Here is a 19,687-nt window from a genome sequence, read left to right on the forward strand (position 1 = left end):
TTTTGTTAGTGCATAATAGCAAATGTTCAGCCCAGGAAGTGATGGGAACCCAAGATTAGCAATAATAATGATTACTAAGCTACTTAGCTTATAATCTAAGCATTCGGTTATTATTTCAGAACACTTACAGTCAATATCATGATTGTACAGGGAAGATAAAAAGGAAGAGATTGATAAACAGTGGTTTGGGAAACTGCTCTTAACCATTCTGCTTAAAATATTCCTAGGTGAAAGGAGGTGATCCTTTTATGTAACAGTAAGAAACCCAAACCATTTTTTTTTTTTTTAAATCTTGAACTGCTGGTTGGAATCGCTTGAAATGTGCTCATTGTAAATGGTAGAGCTTGAAATTCACATGCTGTTGAAAGGCTGTACTCATCTGTGTGCCAGAAAGCCTGTAAGAGATGAGATGCATCTCCATGGGCTTAAGCAAAATGGTAAACAGAGACATGCGATATAATGGTATAATGGGGCAGATTAATTTTCTAAGGTATTAGAAAGAAAATCGTAGAAAAGGTGAAATAAAAAAAAAATAATCATTATCTACTTAAATTCCTCCTTTTCAGACAGCATATGAAGACTGGTTCATCACGCTGTACAATGTGCTGTATTCGAGTCTCCCGGTTCTGCTAGTCGGTTTGTTTGACCAGGTATTCTCCACATTGTTAACAGATGAATGCAAAGACATCCAACATCGAGTTTTAATTTGCTTTGGTTTATGCAGAAGGATTTTTTTTTTAACGTGTATTCCTTTGCAGAATGTGAGGTAGCAAAAGACAATAAGCAGAGGGTTACTGAAATAGCTAAAGTCAAGCAATTCAGAGGTCTTTAGTGCCACTGCTGTTTGTTAAAAATATGTTCTATGACTTCATGTATGCAACACAGCAAGAACCTTTATTAATGGAAAAGATATGCCTTGTGCAGCCTGTTTTGATTCAATAGAACAAGTGCTTTTGGCCTTCTTTGCCTTTTTTTCAATACAAGGGTTTCCTGCTGAACAAACAAATCAATGTTTCTGTTTACTACAAAAGTTAAGAAATAAATTTAGTAACAAATTAACCTCTCATTCAACAATATGTTAGAGACTAGAAGTCAGGATATGCAATGGTAGTCTTCTGCTTATTCACAGTGTGGGGGAAAAACTCCAACGCAGTTTGTAGCTGAAAAGCCCCACTCAAATGTGGATATTCTTGTCCTTGCAAATTATGGGCTAAAAACAGGGAAGCATAGCATCATAGAATCACTTAGGTTGGAAAAGGTCATTAAGATCATCAGGGTCTGAAAATGGGGTATGCGAGAGCTTTGCAAGAAGTGGCCTCTAGTCTTGGTTCTTCCTAGTTGCATGTATGACTCCGTGGAAAGTTTGGGTGCCTGCACTGATGTTTGAAAAGAAAAAGGAATCTGCCAGTTTGGGGGTGGGCATTATATAGTTGAATTTCTTACTCTCTGAAGTTCACACTTAGAACAAGAAATTGATGCAATTTTTTTTTTTTCCCTTTATTAAGGATGTGAGCGACAAATTGAGTCTTCGGTTCCCAAGACTGTATGTTTTGGGACAGAAAGATTTACTTTTTAATTACAAGAAATTCTTTAGAAGTTTGCTTCATGGAGCTATAACTTCGTTGGTAATCTTCTTCATACCGTACGGAGCTTACCTTCAAACTATGGGACAGGATGGAGAAGCACCTTCAGATTATCAATCATTTGCTGTCACAGCAGCAACTTCTCTTGTGTTTGTTGTCAACCTTCAGGCAAGTAAGCTTAGCTTCCTGACCTCTCTTGCTCTGGAAACACATTCTGGTCATGTTTCTAACTATGTCTACTAAAGCATAACAATTTGCAAATGTTTTCATTTGCTTGCCTTCTCGCTTCTCTGTTGACACACTGTCTCTCAGGCTGAAGTGTGACTGGATGAGAGAAAACTTGACCAAAACATTGTTTGTCCTCTGTCATCGCTTTTTGAATTAATAAACTCATTTGGAGATTTTGTTTACTTTCAGATTGGTTTGGATACCTCTTACTGGACTTTCGTTAACGCTTTCTCAGTATTTGGGAGTATTGCAATTTACTTTGGTATCACATTTGACTTCCACAGTGCTGGAATCCACGTTCTCTTTCCTTCCGCTTTTCAGTTCACAGGTGAGTGTTTTGTGTGTCTTGTTCTTTGTTTGGAATTTTTTTATTTTTAGGAAAACCAAGTTTTGTAATTTTCCAAGTGACAAATCTTTCTTATCTTGCCTCAGATCTGAATATTCTCAAAGGAGATAACAAACCCCCTCAATTTTAAGTTCTCCTACTAAGCTGAATCCAATTGAAAAAAGGTAGTTGCCTCTAACATAGTATTTTCTTTGACCTTTAGTAATGTTTTAGACTTCTATAAATACCTCCTACCTGGATATTTTATGCATTTCAGAAACGTATAAAGATACAATTGCTACTTAGTTTGACAAAAGTTCTGTGACACTGAGTGTTTGGCATTTGTACTAACATATCACTTGCTTTCCACACCACATCTGTAGCAGTGACGCCAGGAGAACTTCTTGCTTTGTAACCTTTAAAACAGGACAAAACCCTTGCCTCTCAGCCAGGCATTTGTCTTGCAGCATCCCATAGCTCTTAGGAGAGTTTTGACATGGGTATGGCAAAATCGTGATAGAAGTGTTACATGAACTTACTTTATATTCTTGTTTATTTTAGAGCCTCTGAATAAAAGCTGAAGGTTATGTTGCACAGCTCAGTACCTGTGTGCTAGCTCCTCTGGAAAGAAGCTGTGGCATTCATTATCTTTGTGTTCTGTATTTTCCTTGATCATATCATACACTAAATTTTGTTCCTTTTATTCCTAGGAACTGCTCCAAATGCTCTGAGACAGCTGTACCTCTGGCTGACCATGGCTTTAACAATCGCTGTTTGCTTACTCCCTGTGGTGGCGCAGCGTTTCTTATCCATGACAATTTGTCCTTCAGAAAGTGATCGAGTGAGTAAAGTCTTAACTTTGGCACATATTTACTTACAGGCATCAACATTGGTGCTAATATTAGAGACAAGCCAGGGTCTGTGCCCTGGGGAGAACTGCAGCAGGCTGGAGGGTGGGTGGTGGCTGGGCTCTCCCAGGGCTGGATCAGGCTTGCCTCCAGCTGCATGACAAAGGCTGGGTTACTTCCACATGTTGTTACCTCCCAGGGACTCCCTCATGTGCCTCTCTGTAATGCAGACGTACTTGCAGCAGCTCAGCCTACAGATCAGTGAAACTAATCAGTGGGCTAATATATCCTTTGGCTTGGCCTAGCAGTTCTCTTTGTAAAACCACAGCAAGCTGCTTTGAGGCTACTGATGGCACAGCTTCTCTTGTTATTTGGACTGCTTTGGAGTGTCTATTACTTATCACGGTATAGTGGCCAATTTTTGTTTGCTTTCATTCTGCCTTCAGCTGGCAAATTGCATGTGGGTTTGCAAATAGTTAATACTGCAATAATGTTGTTTAAAAGGGCATTAAACGTTAGTGTGAGAACGCAGGAATCGCTTTCAATCACTGCACCTTCAATTCGCTTTAATGAAAGACATTGCAAAGATAAAATAATGAAGTGCAAAACAATGCGATAAGTCATGCTGAAACTTTCATGTGTTTCTGCACACATTCTTGTTTCTAACAGAATCAAATTTAAACAAGAAAACCTCCCTGCTAACCAGTTTCTGTTAAAGTATCAGGTTATCTCCCCCCTAAAACATGCAAAGCGAGTCGTTTCCCTTACAACCCACGAACTAATTTCTCTTTGCATGCATGAAGATCCAGAAGAACCGTAAGAAATACCTGGCAGAAGAGGAGCAGTGGCAGCGGAGGCAGAGTGCTTTCCGCCGGGGGGTGTCTGCTCGGCGCTCTGCCTACGCCTTCTCCCACCAGAGGGGATACGCCGACCTCATCGCTTCGGGACGCAGCATCCGGAAGAAGCGAGCTCCGCTCGATGCAGTGCTGGGCAGCGCGACAGAAGTCAGAGGAGCTCGTGAAACAAGCTGATGCACTGCAGTTCCGGGGGAGGTTTTTTATCCAAATGATTGCACACACACAAAATATTAAACTCAGGATATTTTTTTAAACCAAATGGCATAAGGATGTATGATTTTTGTGCTTTATCGCAGAACTTGTTCGCTTTGGACAACTGGAAGCATAGAAAAGCCAACAATTTCCTACAGAGCTCCTAATCCTTTTGCAGCTGATTTCTGTGTAATGTGAAACTGAAGGGCGGGTGCGCTGCAGAGCGAAAACAGCAACGTAGCAAACACCTGGAACTGAAAACTTTTTTTTCACATTTTTAGCATTATGTTGGTATAAAATTGCAGCTACATTTCATACTGACTCTGAAAACAAATGGCTAAGCAACAGTGACTCTGTGCGCACCATTTTGTTACATTTTATGGGGATGATGGCTCTTGAGAGGGCTGCGGATGCTCTCACCTGAGCTGGTACGCGTCTGGTGACAAACCTGTAGTCAAAGTCAGACTGAGGTATTCTGACGTTTGCTGATGTTTCTGTTCGTTGTTGTTCCTTCGGTGGCATGGAGCGAGCTCTCCTTGCACCTTGTTGTACGAGTGCTGTGCCGTGGTGCCTTGCACAGCTCATTCCTTGAATTTACCTGGAATAAAGAAATCCGAATCCATCGTTACAGGTCTGTTTCTCACTCGCTGCCTTTCTGTTCAGTTCTGTAGAATACGCCTTGTTTCTCATGCCGTGTATTTGTTAATGGATAGCTGTCCCAGGAGCGCTGCCCTTAGCTGGCAGGAGTTTGCTCTTTTTGGTTTTAGGTACAGCAGTCACCAATATAACCAGAACTAACATCTGCTTGTGTATGAAACGTATCACGCACCGTTCTTACAGCGTACAACGTGTTTTGTGATCTCTGTGCTTGCAGGTGTGTTCCCTCGTTTATATGAATGTGCCGCTGTTATCTACTGCTGACTCGGCCTGAGGCAGATTACTCCAATGCTTTTATAGCGAAAATCGTGGTCTGCAGTTATTGTCCAATGGAATGTATACATTTCAACCACTGAATGCAAATAAACGCAGTGAAGTTTTCAGCTTCTCTTCTGTGAGGCAGAGGGGTAGCAGCGGGCAGGACTGGGTCACCGTACAACGGAGAGGGCTGCAATCCCCACAGAGTGGGCTCCCGCTCCCTGAGGGCGGGGGGGGGGAGGGGCGGGGCTCCCGCTCCCTGGGGGCGGGGCGGGGCTGAGGCGGGCGGTGGCGCTTTGGCGCAGAGCGACGGAAGCGCGGTGCGGCCACTTCCGGTCGGCGGCCATGGCGGGGGAGGTGATCGGCAGGACGGCGGCTCTCGCCCTCGGTGAGGCGGAGGGGGCGGCGGGGCGGGAAGAGCGGTTGGGCTCTCTGCAGAAGATGGCGGCGGCCGCCTAGGGCCGGGGCCACGGGACCCCCCCGGCGGATCGGGCTGCGGGGGCCCATCCAGCCCGGCCCTGAGCACCCCCAGCGGTGGGGCAGTACGGCGCCCCTGGGTGCGGCCTGGCTCTACCGTCGGTATTTCTGAAGAATTCGGCTCTCGGAAGGGAAAATGGTCACAACCGCGCCAAATGCGGTGATTTTCTGGAGCACAGTGAAATCCTGCTGGTGGCTGTGTCATGGCAGCGTGTCACGCGCACAGCTCTCGGTTTTAACAAGCAGACCTGCTCCTGCACGGAGTAGAATTGTTCTGCGGTGTTTAAGTAAGAAGGAAACATAAAAGAGTTGAGCAAATAATGCATTTCTGTCCTATTCAGGAAGATATTTCTAACGTGGATTTTGGCTGTTTGTGAAGAACAAAGAATGGAGCATATGTGTGTGGATGATTATATACGTTCATCTATCTCTATATAGACACACACATAGGTACATCTGTAGCTGTATATATAAGCATGGGTGTATATAGAGGGCCTTGGTGAGCACTGATCCCTGGAAACTGAAACCAAACCATGGAACCCTGGAGGGAAAGGTTCACGCTGCAGTAGTTGGCACGTGGGCAGGGAGCAGGGCTGTGCACACAGGTCTCGTCCTCTGGTGTTTGCTGGCCGAGGGAGGGGGATTTTTCCATGTCTTTGACTGGTGACGCACTTGTTAGCTATGTGTGAGCCAAACGCTGGCCTGAACTGTCTGAGCTTTCGCAACTTGCTCCTCCCTGCCTGGAAGTTAGATGTGAGGTAGGCAGCTCCCTTGGACCTGATGTGCATCCCCGGGTGTGTCCAGTTTTCTCTTGTGCTTTACCATTACTGTTTGTTTTTTTTTTTTTTTTAAATTGAGTAATTGCCTGATATTTATGATGTCTTACAGAGGAGTTGTATGTTTCTGAACGAGAGGGCAACGATTCCACCGGTGATGGGACTCAAAAGAAACCATTCAAAACTGTTTTAAAGGTAAGTGCAGCAGATGTGCTCTTTGTTGTGAACCGTGTGAGCTACATTGGTTCAGGGGGTTGGCCTGATATTTCTGAGTGTGAATGTTGTTGCTTTTGCAGCTCTTACCAAAAGAGCCAGAAGTGGGTTGTCTGCTCAGTTTCTCTAACTGAATTACTTTAGTTCACTTGCAGCACCGCTGATTTTTTTTTTTCTTTTACCTCCCACGTTTTAGGCCTTGATGACAGCAGGAAAGGAACCATTTCCTACAATTTATGTGGATTCACAAAAGGAAAATGAGGTGCTGTAACATTAGAGCTTCCTAATGTAAATTGTTTTAAAGCTTTTTTGTGTGAAGGCCCACAAATGTAATCTTCTGTCTTCTACTCTCTGCTTGGATTGATTTAGAGATGGGCCATTATTTCAAAGTCACAGATGAAAAATGTCAAAAAACTGTGGCACAGGGAACAAATGAAGAATGAAGCTAAGGAGAAGAAAGAGGTAGGTTGCGGGTGGTGCCAAACTGGAGGAAGCATGCTGCCTTTCCTTTACAAAAATGCTAAATGTCATTAGTGTTGTTCTCCCCATCCCATAAACGTTTCATTTGTTTTTCACCTCTGTCGTTGTTATATGTATGTTATTTACAGCTTGTCCATGTTTAGACTGGGGAAAGCAAATGACTGAAACTGTGTGAGCATTGAGTGATCACCATCTGTTGTGTTTAAGCTTTCTGGGAAAAATGAGAAATGCTTCTGTCCAGCGTTTCTGGCCTTGAGTTAGGGGCAGGCCTATGCACTAGCATTTTATGACATCAGTATTTGTAAGTGTACATTATAGTGCCCACTTACAAAACCTGGACACAGTTATTTAATATTTTCTTTTTCATCTCAACTAGGCAGAAGATCTCTTAAGAAGAGAGAAGAATCTGGAGGAAGCTAAGAAAGTTGTTATCAAGAATGATCCTAGTCTTCCAGAGCCAAAATGTGTAAGTAAGATTTGGGGTGCTTGGTACATGGCCCTGCTACAGCGTGTCGTCTGCACAAGGGTTGGTTCTCTGCTCTGTAGTTCTGGCATCTGCTGGAGGCCACTGTTGTATCCTTGTCTCTAAACATAGTTTTATTTTTCTGGTTACTGATGTATTCTAGTACATAGACTTGGGTCTTTCCCATGCACTCGATGAGTATCTGAACCATTTTGATTCATGCCTCGAGCATTTTTTGTGTCAGTATCCACTGGCAGAGACCATATTTCTGTTTGGATTAGTTTTGCTTTGGCTGGTTATTGTGGTGGAGAGCGATGAAACACTGCTGGTCAGAGAACATAATTTAGGTCACTGAGGCATGGAAAACAGTTCCTATTTGGCTGTTTGCAGAGTCCTACTGCATTTGGGGATTTGGTGCCTCAGCTGCACGTCTGGGTGTACCTCTACCAGGTCCAGATTTGATGCCCTCTGCTTCTTTACTGATTAGTCTCAAATATTGAATGTCTTCAGAAATTAACCTAGGGAGGTATACTCACATTTCAGAGTGCAGGAGAAGCTGTTTGAGCCACCCTTTCTAAGTTTTCTGCTTATCTGTGGTGGCAGTTACTGTTTCGGAGAGGGAAATGTCATACATACATGCACTTGGAAGTAATTGTGTAGAAAACACCATCTAAATGATGAGCTGTATTCCTGTATTTGATTGCTTTTATTCCTTGCTTTACAGGTAAAGATTGGTGCTCTGGAGGCTTACAGAGGCCAGAGAGTAAAGATTTTTGGCTGGATTCACAGGCTGCGTAGGCAAGGTAAGCCACAAGCTCTTATAAGTTGCTGAACCTTTGCAGAGAGGTGGAACAAATTCAGTAGCCATCAGGACTCACTCTGAATGAAACAATGCTTACTCTTAAGCTTTTAGACCATCGCTTTGATGACCTCGTTGGTGTATCACACTAATCAGTCCAACATCAACAAATTCTGCGTGTTGTATGAAGGTGTAGACATTTCTTAGTCAAAAGTTTTTGAGACATTTGATTTGGAGGCCTGTCCTACAAAGTTTCTTAAGAGACTTGTTTTGTTTTTAATCTAATCATACAAACTAAGGAGCTAACTAGCACCTGCTCAGTGTGATCAACAAAAGAGAATTTTCTTTAACGTTAGGTAAAGTGGCATAAACTCTTTTAAAGGTATAGCAACTAATACTTGTTTTCAGAATGACTGATGTTCTTCTTAGCAAGGTGGCATTTGCTGAGGAGCGACAGACTTGTGCAAAACTTTCTAGTGCAGAGCCTGAAAACTGTAGGCTGCTTTCTGTGTGCTTACGTAAAAGAAAAGTCCTTAAGTATATGACAGAGCTGATACCATTCACAGTTGGTATTTGTTCACATTATCACTGAAGGACTTGACCAAGCAGATTCAGATCTGGATAACTCAGGCATTTTCTAGAAAGTCAATCTTTTGGTCAGACGCTGCTCCGGAGAAGTGGATGATGAGGGTGTCATCACTTTATCACTTCAGGTATAATTAGAGCCTTTGTGTTCAGCATTGCAGTTAAACAGACGTGTTCTCTCTGGACCATAAGGTTATGGCAAGGCATTGCAATCTCAGCCATGTTGAGCTTGGAGCATATTTCTTTAATAAAAAAATGTAATCCTGGTCCTTCTGTAATAATCTGCACATCAGTGGGCAGTTTTTTTTGGACCTGGACGTTTTCAAATGGATCAGTGAATGCATCTGAGTCTCCCTATTTTTTTTTCCTCTTTTTAACCAGGAAAAAATTTGATGTTCATTGTTTTGAGAGATGGCACAGGTTTTCTTCAGTGTGTCCTTTCAGATGCACTGGTAAGTTACAGTGATTGAATTCTGTTCTGTTATTAAATAAATGAAGTATTTGTACCTTATATGTCTTTTATGGAAACTATAGGAAGTTCCCCTAAACCTACTGATTAAGTTGTATTACTGTTAAATTGTATCTCCTGACACTAGAGGGCTTTTTTGGTCAACGTGAGAGTTAGCTATCTTATCTGTGACTTCAATAGATCTTACGGGAAAACTGAAATTAGGACGTACTTTAACTGTATCTGTCTTTTTTTCTCTCTATAGTGTCAGTGTTACAATGGGCTCCTTCTCTCTACAGAGAGCAGTGTTGCAGTGTATGGTACGCTGAACCTTGTTCCTGAAGGCAAGCAGGTAGGGGAACTGGATGGCGTTCTGTTCTGGTTCTCCTCTTTAACAGTTTCTCATTTTCCAGATGGAGGAAAAGCAAAGGTGGAAACATTGAATGATTTCAAGGGGAATTTGGTTTAGGAAAAAAAAAAAACTTGCCAAAGCTACTGCTGTGTTTGCCTGTCAGAAATTAACACTATCTCCTTTCCCTCATGGCTTTTGCTACTGTGATGTCTAAAATTAAATGCAGGCAAACAGGGATCAGATACTTCTTTTAAACAGTTTTCGTGCCCTTGGTAATTTTAAGTTACTCGTTTTTGTGTTACCGCTTGTAATGTTATATTCACTGAAAACATTTTGATTTTATGTCTTGTCACAACAGGGTGATGCTTTTAGTGCAAATACCCACTAGATTTATAAAAATCTGTTGATCTTGAAAATATTTGGAATGGAAAAAGATGCCATTTTGTCAGACAGTGGCCTGCAGTGACCCACACGGGGGAGCTGCTGAGACCAGCACTGAGCCCTGGCCATGGGTTCTGCTTGCTTAGCATAGGCCAGAGTGAAAGCTGCTCTTTTCATGTTGTGGTGAAGTGCTGACTTGTGAAAGCCTTCTGGTCCATCTTGGAGATCTGATGTGAGGTCAGCCTGCCAAGTGTGTTTGTGAACTTCTCCAAACGTAGTCAGCAAAGGTCCATTCTCCAGGGTTTCATGACCCTTCATTACAGCCAATTGAAATCTCCTTTCCTGCAACTAGAGACATTTGCCCCATTTTCCACTATAAACACTCATTAAATAGTTGAAGATAGCAAGAAGCTTTCCTTTGTTTAGCTTTCTGTTCTTCCAGATGAATAAACCCAGCTGTCAGTGATGTACACTTATTACATCTGGAAGCTTCTACTTATCTGTCAGTACTCAATCTCATTCACATCAAGTCTGAGAGACTTGTGGGTTCCAAGTGGCATTTCCAAGAGTGGTATGACCAGATTACTATACAGTCACTTTGATAACACTATGCTTAGAAGGATTTTAACATCTTTTGTTTGAACTGGATTGGTATCTCTGCCACAATGCCAGGTGGAAGCGAAAAGAGCACTTCTGAAAGTTTTGTTTCTCTTTCAAATTGGCAGGCTCCAGGAGGCCATGAGCTGAACTGCGACTACTGGGAGCTTATTGGTCTGGCCCCAGCAGGAGGGGCTGATAACCTCCTCAATGAAGATTCAGAGGTTGATGTGCAACTTAACAACAGGCATATGATGATTCGAGGCGAGAATATGTCCAAAATCTTCAAAGTGCGCTCCATGGTGGTACAGGCCTTCAGGGATCATTTCTTTGCCAATGGATATTATGAAGTAAGTATATTTGCCCTTCTTGGCGAGTGGCTACTTCAAGCTCCTTACTTTAAGGCAGTCTTTTTTTCTGGAAAGCCTTTACTGACTTCCCAATTAACCTGAAATGGGCAAAAAAAAGTTGTCTCTTAGAGAGCCGTGATGTGATTGCTTTCATAGACGTAGATCTCAAGGGCGTATGGACGCTTGTGAGGTGTATAAATGTTACAGCATGATTCACAGACAGCCTGAATACCTCTTTCTAGGGCGCTGAAGGATATCAGAATGAATTGCTTGTTTGCATACATACCAGTCTTTTGTAGATGGTATTCTGGAAGGGTGTGCCTCGCGTCCCTGCTCTAATGCATTGTCGTAATTGTCCTTAATTCTTGGTCTTTTACAGGTCACACCACCAACATTAGTCCAGACGCAGGTGGAAGGAGGTTCAACCCTGTTCAAGCTGGATTATTTTGGTGAAGAGGCATACTTAACACAGTCATCTCAGCTCTACCTGGAGACCTGCATTCCAGCACTAGGAGATGTTTTCTGTATTGCTCAGTCATACAGAGCTGAGCAATCCAGGACACGCAGGCACTTGGCAGAGTACGGAGAGAGTTAAACTTTTTTGTTATTTATGCATAAGTGAATTTCTAAATTGGGGGAGTAGCAGGTGGCTGGATGACAGAATGCACAGTGAGAAGATAGCACAATGCAAATATGGAATAGCTGAGCAAAAGTATATTTGGGGGTAACTCCTGGTATCAATGAATGTCCTGCTGGTCATTGATATTCAGTGACTGAGGATTTGGTCAAAGCAGAGCTGATACATTTGTAGGAAACTTTGCCTTTTTAGAATGCACAGTTAATACTGGGTTTTTTGTTTGATTTCCTTTGCAAGAGTAGAAGTGGGAGAGCTGGAAAAGGGGACTAAAGTGGTTTTTGTGTATTTTCTTACAAGACTTTTCCTCGTAGCTTAAAATGTGTTGCTTGTGTGTAATTATGTAACATCATGACCTGATGTTTCAGATACACTCATATTGAAGCTGAATGCCCTTTTATAAGTTTTGAAGACTTGCTGAACCGTTTGGAGAACTTAGTTTGTGATGTAGTTGACCGAGTCTTGACATCACCTGCATCAGCCTTACTGCTTGACCTCAACCCGGTAAGCGAGCAGCAGTGTGAGAGCCACTGGTAGGCACGATCTGGTCTTTACCTTTTCTGGTCACCATGTTCACCTAGGAAAGGCATGGCACGGCAATGAGCTCTGCTTATGTAAGAGGAATTTTAAATGACATGAGAGAGTGAAAATGCTGCAAGGCTGGCAGCGACTCTTCCAGGAGCTGGAGGCTGAGGGAGAAGAATTTATATGGCTGGTACAGTCCAGGGGCCAGCAGTGTGCTGGGACTTACTGTAATGTGTGCAGTACCAGTGGAATAAAAACCTCTGTCCTAGAGCTCATAATAATGATAAGCTGGTACTTGCAGATCATGCACAAGCGAGCAATGAAGCTCTACTGTTTTGCTTTTATCCTGGAAGATGAACCTCTGTAAAGCTATCTTCATTTGTTAGAGACCTTTTGTCTCCTGCTGCCTTTGCAAGGAAAGCTGGTAGTCTCTTAAAGCCGTTTTATCTCTTGTCACCAGCTTTCCTCTCAGAGCACATATACTCTCATCCCTGACATTTTGACCTGTTTTCCTGATAAACACTGGGAGGTTCCATTTTAAATTTGATCGCAGATGGGCAGGAGGTATGAAGAATAACCCACCCTATGAACTTCTCACAACGGCAAATTCTGTAGCAGCTCAGTGCGCAGGGAAGCAAAAGTGCTTTTTTGTGGCCCTGGTTTTGGAAGCTCTGCAAACTGCACTGTTTGCAACACCAGTGTGTGTGATGAATTCATACAGACAGAAAACAGCTTTGAAAATGCTTCCTGCCCTTTCTCTCCTGCTGATTTTTTTGGCATCTGTTCTGTGAATAGCACTGGACTTGCATGATGCTTTTGTTTGGTTCTAGCTTTTCAGTACTTCTGAGCTTTTAAGTAATATTTTTTTGATGTGTGACATAGAGTATTGTGTATGCTCTGACTGAGGAAGTGGACTTGCTGATCCACTGGAAAAATAAATCTTAGAATGCTACTCTTCTAAGCGTTGGGATCTCTACTCTTGTTTACAGAACTTCAAGCCCCCAAAACGTCCTTTCCGACGAATGAACTATGCTGAAGCGATTGAGTGGCTAAAGGAACATGATGTGAAGAAGGACGATGGTACTTACTATGAGTTTGGGGAAGTAAGTCTTTCTGAGGCTCTTCAGAAGTTAAAAACAAAATCCCTCAGCTATACACCAAGGGTGTATAAATCCCTTGGAGAACAGTGCTTGGACTGTGATGCTACTGGGTTTCTTGTTGCTGTGTGAATCTATTGTGTTTTGTTTGGAATGAACAAGGGTGAAATTCTCATCCTGTTTGTAATGAATTTTGCTGTAAACTTCTAAGATTTTGCCTGGATTTTGCCTGGACTGTGCTGGGACATGTAGTTTCCTTGCACTGCAGTTGTGCTGGGGAATGTAAATTTGGAGGGGGAGTTAGGGTTCCATGTAATGCCTTTGGACCCTGGAATCAAAATGTGAGTTTTCTTTCCAAAGGCCCTGGATGTGGTGCTGGGCACAGCACTGGGTGGCCCTGCTGAGGCAGGTGGAGTACCCCAACCAGGCTGAGGTTCTTGTTCTTAAGGTCCATGGAAAACAGTTTTAGGGAGGAAAGAAATTAAGCCATTCAGTGTTTGTTATTTGTGCCCAGTTCTCTATGTGGAATATTAGGTAGACTTGGGTTTTACTGAACAGATTTACAGACTTTTTTGAGACCCGTATGTTTTTTAGATATATAAACGCAGTTTTTTGAGTTTTTTCTAAGATGTTTGTTTTAAAAATGTAAGTACATCAGGACGAAAGGTCGAATATGTGTGGTCTCAAAGTGTCTTTTTCTGCTTCCTCCCTGATATGTTGTGGGTCTTGAGGTTTTGGAGTGTTTTTGGTTTAAAATATTAATAGAGCCTTCTTTAACCTTAGGATATTCCTGAAGCTCCTGAGAGGTTCATGACAGACACCATCAATGAGCCAATCTTGTTGTGCCGATTTCCTGCGGAGATCAAGTCTTTCTATATGCAGCGCTGTCACGATGATTCCCGGCTTACAGAATCTGTAAGTTCGTGTTTTACATAGTGTTACAACCTTCTGAATAGAGTGGGGATGTCTGTGTGAATGAGTACTACGGGAAAACTTCGGCGAATTCATACCCATGCAATACTGAGCATCTCCTGGCATGACTTTGTTAGTGCTATAGAAATAAATGAAACAACACTGAAGTGCTTAAAAAAAATGTCAGGAGATCACAGTGGGCTTACTTTTCATTGGCCTCTGGCTGGTGACTCCTTAAAGGATGTATTTTCTAAAAACTAGCTGTCTGGCAGCCAGGAGGAGTGGTGGATGTCGGGAGAGCTACTGCTTTTGTGTTTTAGCCACTCAGTGTCACCAAGAGTATTAAAGATTAAGTCAGAGAACATACTGAGTTGATTTCCTGCCATCTCTAAATTGAGTCTGGAAGGAATTGCCATTCTTTCTTCTGTTATGGAGACTTGGAATTACACAGTAAAATGTGTTGTCTTTTAAGTTTGAGTTATCTTTCCTGCATATTCTGAAGGCAACTTAGTTGTAACAGTATAGTTTCATGTTGTAGGTTGATGTGTTGATGCCTAATGTTGGTGAAATTGTTGGAGGCTCTATGCGTATCTGGGACAGTGAGGAGCTACTAGAGGGCTACAAGAGAGAAGGCATTGATCCCACACCATATTACTGGTACACTGATCAGGTATGTAAAACAGGTTCGATGTGCTGCTTGTCATTTTCTTAAACCGCTTTTAAGATGACGCACTCTAAATCGGAAAGATTTTTTGTGGCCAAAAGCAGATAGTCACTTAACCAATGGCAAAATGCAATGGATAATAATTTGCATTCTGTTAAAATCGCTTTTGTTTGCTGAAGTGGATGCTGTTCTTGCCAGATTGCCTTCGTTGAACTGTTCTTTGCAGGTGCATTGCTTATATAGTGTCTTCCATACCCTGCTACCTTTCTGAAGCCCTTGTATTTGGATAAAGGCACGCTGGTCTCTGCAGACTCAAATAGCTCTACCTCGTGTAAGGAGAGGAGGAAAGGATGGGGTTGGAATAATGTCATTATGACTTTCTACTTCCATTTTCCTCTTCTAGTCCTTACTTTGCCCCAGGAAGTTCGGGAACTGAACACAGATATCTTGCCTGAGAAGAGCATCATCTGTATTCCTCCTCATTCGTGCAGAAGGTGGTGCTGGAAGGGTTTTTGCATTAATGTTTTTTTTCCTTGGTGGTATCACTGCAATTATGGCATAAATAACAAGCAAATGTTTAACCTCTGTGATTTTAATTCCACAGAGAAAATACGGTACGTGTCCTCATGGCGGATATGGTTTGGGATTGGAACGATTCCTGACCTGGATTCTGGATCGGCACCACATCCGAGATGTCTGTCTCTATCCTCGCTTTGTCCAGCGCTGCAAACCATAATCATCCTGGTGATAAATTCCTAAGAAATCAAGGAACTGATGCTTGGGAATCAATGATACACTCTACTTAGCCTGTCTGAGAACAAGACTTCCGGCAAGCTGCTGTTCATACATTCACTAAATTGGTGTGTGAAAAGTAAAATTAAAAAGTTTTTTTTTTTTTAAAGGAAAATGCTACTAATTAACTGGAAGAAGCCCTAGAGAAAAAAATGTTAGGTGCATTTGTCAAGTCAACATAGAAACAAATCCTGATGAGCTGGCGTTTTAAAAAACAAGATACGCTTCTGCTTTTAATTTCTGTGATTTATTTTTAAAAAGTACATAGGGCATCTAATTTTTTTTAGACTTCTCTGTTGTAGTTTCTTATTGGAGAAATGGGGATATCACGCTTTTCAGGTTCCTAAATCCTGACCTCTGAGAATGATTTGAAGAAACATCTTCTAAATAGCTCAATGAAGTGTAGGGGGAAAAAAAAAAAAAGATAATTAAACGTTGTACTTGTTTTTTATCTCTTACTGCTTTTAATGGAAATTCTTTTTGAGATTGTTCAGTTGCAAGGTATGTGGTATTGAGCACTAAATTCCACTGCGATAGGCTTCTGTTTTTCCCAAATTATTTATTGGTTAGAATTGATAAGACTCACTGCGAGGTGTGCTTTCTTACTTTTCCTGATTCCTGTGGATGGAGTGCTGCGGTGGGACCACATGCACCCAACATGGGCTGAGTTACAGGAGGAGAGGACAAGTTCTTGGAGAACTGTCCATGGATACTGGAATATTAGCAGTGCCTTTGAAATTGAGGTTATTCCATCCGCTTCAAACAATGAGTTATTCGAACAAGAAACTGGTAATTTTGAAATGTAATTGGGTTTTCAGCATTGTGTGCTGAGTTATTGTCCTCTCCTGATGAATTGTAATTCAAGCACTGCTTTCCCACTTGATGCTGAAGGATGTTTTCATGGTAGAACAGTTCTGTGTTTCCTTGCTCGCTCAGTTTACTCTTGTGCTACTGCATCTTAGCAGATTCTAGCTGTAACCAAGCTATCAAATAGAATTAATTAAATATTTAATGTGTTGAGTCATCTGTATGCTTTTTAGCCATAAATAATGCGAGTCCTTCTACTAGAGAGAAAAATCAGTAGGTGCATCGTGGGCTAACTGCACCAAGACTTTATCTGGATTTGCCATTCACGTTGAGCTACGCAATATCCATATTTTTGTAATAAAAGGCTTTTTTCTTCATCTTGCATGTTATTATATAATCTGGTTTAAATCAGCAACGAATAAATTATGGCAGCACAAATTGGTGTGCAGGACAGCAGTTCTTGATCTGTAACGTCTGCTTATTTCCATTTGCTTGTCCTTTACAACTTACTTGCTTAATGTATTCTACCCTGGCATAGACAATATCTCCATGAGGAAAAACAGAAGTAAACTTTCAAAATATAGAATCATAGAATCCTTAGAGTTGGAAGGGACCTTAAAGGTGATCTAGTCCAATTCCTGTGCAATGCACAGGGACCCTGCAGCTCCATCAGGTTGCTCAGAGCCCCATCCAGCCCGGCCTTGAATGTCTCCAGGGACAGCACATCCACATCTCCAGGCAGCCCATGCCAGTGCCTCACCACCATCACTGTAAAAGACTTTTTCCTTATATCTAACCTAAATATACCCTCTTTTAGTTTGAAACCATTTCCCCTTGTTCTATCACCACAGACCCTGCTAAAGAATGTGTCCCCTCCTTCCCTGCAGCTCCCCTGTAGATACTGAAGGCCGCTCTCAGGTCACCTCGCTGCCTTCTTTATTCAGCCCCAGCTCTCAGCCTGTTCTCGTAGGAGAGGTGTTCCATTCTGCGGATCATTTTTGTGGCCCTCCTCTGGACACGCTCCAACAGGTCTATGTGTCTCCAACAGGACATGTACGTTCTAAAGCTAAACTTAGATTCACGCCAGCAGTGCCACCGAAAGCAGCAAGGCCACTTGCAGAGCTGCTGTCCTGGCGGTACCACTGACTTGCAGAGTGCCCCTTGAGTGGAAGATTCAAAGGTGCTGGAGGAAGCAAGCATTGCTAGGATGGTTCTTACCCGCATTTCTTTGAGTTCACACTCTTAACCGGTTTTCCCAGTCCTACTGTGGCCTAGAGCTCCCCTGACAGAAAAAGACAACAGATTATAAGAGCTACTTCTCGTACAGCGCCGTGCCTCAGCTGTTGCTCACGTTTGCCCTGCTTCTCTTTTTGTTTTTGTTTTTTTTTTGTATGTATTTGTTCGTTGTCTGGACTTAGAACTTAAAGGATTATTTTAAATACTTACAGAGGTGTAGTCAGCCATAAGTTCCCTGTGATTTGGGGTACTGTTGCATAAGTGTTACATATACAAACTAGAGAAAGAAAGGGACAATGATCAAGCTTGATTGCAACAAGACAGTAGAGATCTCTTGCTCCTAAAATTACATAGGTGGCAATGCATTAGCAGCAAGGTATAAGAAAAGACCACCCTATCCGAATGTTGACCATGGTATTAGATGGTAATCACTCCCTTTGGGCTTGTTTGTGGGTTTGGGATGTTGGTTTTTTTGCTTGTTTTTGTTGCTTAATTATTATTTTTGCCTTTTTTCTGTCAGTGTTTTGTTTGTATTTACAACTGGTGCTGTGCTGACAGGCTCGGGAAGCTTCTGTTATTCGGAATATGTAGGAATTTGTAAGCGTATTAGTATTTTTATCCAAGGGAAAAAAAAAAAAAAAAGTTGTTCAAACACCTGCAGTGATAAGAAAGGAAGAGAGGGGTTGGGAAAAGAGACTACTCGAGAAACACTTGTTGGCATATTGCCATCCTCTCGGCCCGGAAGGGATGAGCTGCTTTGTCAAGGTTAAAAGCACCGTGTCAGGGAGGAAGGCTGGAGGACTCGCAGGGAGCTGGTAGAAGAGGCAGATCAGATAAGGAGCTTAAAAGGGAGCTGAGATGAAAAGCCACCGAGTCAACCGGAACGGAGAGTTGCCGTAATCTGCTCCTGGTGCAGAAGCAGGGCTGGGCAGGCCACCCGCATGGGAGAGAGCCCAGAATTCAGCAAAATCCCGTTCAGAGCGTCCTGCAGGAGGGTTAGGCAGTAGTTCTGTCTGCCCCTGGAGCCTAGCCCAGGGGGACGCAGCAGTGCTTCAGAACACATCTTCCCCCTGTTAAACAATGCTGGCATAGCTCCTGACTCATCACCCAGGTGTCATTCAGGCCTCTGTTCTTGCAAGGAAAAATTAGAGGCTGAAAAATGGTAAACGCCGCTTGCTTTTATTTCTGTCCCTTCAGCTGTGGCTGCGCAGTGTGTCTTTTTTTTTTTCTATTGCGTTCTTACAAAATCTGTTGAGTTTGTTACTTTCGCTGGTGATTTCCTATTGATGATGATCTTGGGTGTTTCTAGCAGCTCTCCAGAAAGCCGTCGTCCAGGCTCTCCAGCAGAAAAGCTTTTAGTTTTTAAGCTCTCACCTGGGGCTGATTTAATCCCGTTTGCACTTCTGATGTTATTTAGGATAGCGGCGCACCCACGTCCTTCCCATCTGACCTAATTTTTTGGTAATACAAGCACTCAAGTTCTTTGTACTCATGGGTAACGTTGGTTAGGTGCTGGGGAAAGCACACCAGCAGCTGCCAGGGAAGAGCAGCAGCTTCCTCCCAGCTTCTCTGCAAAGTCCCATGAAGTTCACATCTCTTGCAGTGTTGTGGCCATTTCTAAGAGGGCTTTGGGTGCTTGGCATACAACAGGGCTTAATTTTATATTACTAGAACGAGTAAGCAATGCGATCAACGTTATTTCATCCTCATCCTCACTTTCATTTTCCCTCGAAGTGTTCCTGCACAGATTGATCGCTGGACAACTAGCCCCAGCTCCGCGACCCTTCTGCGCATGCAGCGGGCAGCTCTGAGATCACTGTCGTGATCCTTTGTGTAGACTGCAACTCGCCAAAGCTGGAACCGAGCTGCTGGGCGTCTGTGAAGGACAGAAGAGAAGCAGCTCTGTCTTACGGGGCTGGACCGGGAGCAGCAGGGCCTGGGCTGCACGGCCTGCAGCTCCGCGGGGTCCGGGCCCGGCGCTGCGCGAAGGTGTCTGCTCTGGGGGAAACCCGATCCGTTACGGCGACGGAGAACGCCCGCTCTTCCCGGCAGCAGTGATGCGGGAACCGGTTCCCACGAGCGCACCCGGTGCGCGGCACCGAGCATCCCTCGGGCCCCGCGCGCGGAGCAGAGCCCCGGGGCGGCTCCGGG

General features: G+C 43.1%; 2 protein-coding genes across 7 annotated transcripts in view; both read left to right on the forward strand.

The window, feature by feature from the left end:
* ATP8B1 (ATPase phospholipid transporting 8B1) overlaps positions 1 to 5,073 on the forward strand; it is a 32,280-nt gene extending 27,207 nt beyond the window's left edge. For 5 of the 6 annotated variants that reach the window (XM_021380865.1, XM_021380864.1, XM_021380866.1 and 2 more), the window contains 5 exons: positions 567 to 650; positions 1,506 to 1,751; positions 2,001 to 2,139; positions 2,847 to 2,977; positions 3,788 to 5,073. In XM_021380865.1, coding sequence (XP_021236540.1) covers positions 567 to 650; positions 1,506 to 1,751; positions 2,001 to 2,139; positions 2,847 to 2,977; positions 3,788 to 4,015 — 828 coding nt within the window. In that variant the 3' untranslated portion in view covers positions 4,016 to 5,073. Of the gene's footprint in view, positions 1 to 566; positions 651 to 1,505; positions 1,756 to 2,000; positions 2,140 to 2,846; positions 2,978 to 3,787 lie in introns of those variants that run through there. The other variant, XR_002433411.1, reaches the window with a different exon arrangement.
* On the forward strand, positions 5,219 to 16,756 carry NARS (asparaginyl-tRNA synthetase). Its single transcript, XM_021381165.1, has 15 exons — positions 5,219 to 5,336; positions 6,314 to 6,396; positions 6,611 to 6,676; positions 6,784 to 6,876; positions 7,271 to 7,360; positions 8,082 to 8,160; positions 9,123 to 9,193; positions 9,455 to 9,541; positions 10,648 to 10,869; positions 11,249 to 11,448; positions 11,872 to 12,007; positions 13,018 to 13,131; positions 13,909 to 14,040; positions 14,576 to 14,707; positions 15,306 to 16,756. The coding sequence occupies exons 1-15, from the start codon at positions 5,294 to 5,296 to the stop codon at positions 15,435 to 15,437; spliced, it is 1,680 nt and encodes a 559-aa protein (XP_021236840.1). The 5' UTR covers positions 5,219 to 5,293; the 3' UTR covers positions 15,438 to 16,756.

This window comes from Numida meleagris, chromosome Z, assembly GCF_002078875.1.
Source record: "Numida meleagris isolate 19003 breed g44 Domestic line chromosome Z, NumMel1.0, whole genome shotgun sequence".
Classification (NCBI taxonomy): Eukaryota; Metazoa; Chordata; class Aves; order Galliformes; family Numididae; genus Numida; species Numida meleagris.

Excerpts from the sequence above, each read along its gene's own strand:
- NARS (XM_021381165.1), top strand. The coding sequence starts at position 5,294 with ATGGCGGGGGAGGTGATCGGCAGGACGGCGGCTCTCGCCCTCG. Across the intron at positions 8,161-9,122 it reads TCACAGGCTGCGTAGGCAAG|GAAAAAATTTGATGTTCATT; the intron begins GTAAGCCACAAG and ends CTTTTTAACCAG. Across the intron at positions 9,194-9,454 it reads GTGTCCTTTCAGATGCACTG|TGTCAGTGTTACAATGGGCT; the intron begins GTAAGTTACAGT and ends TTCTCTCTATAG.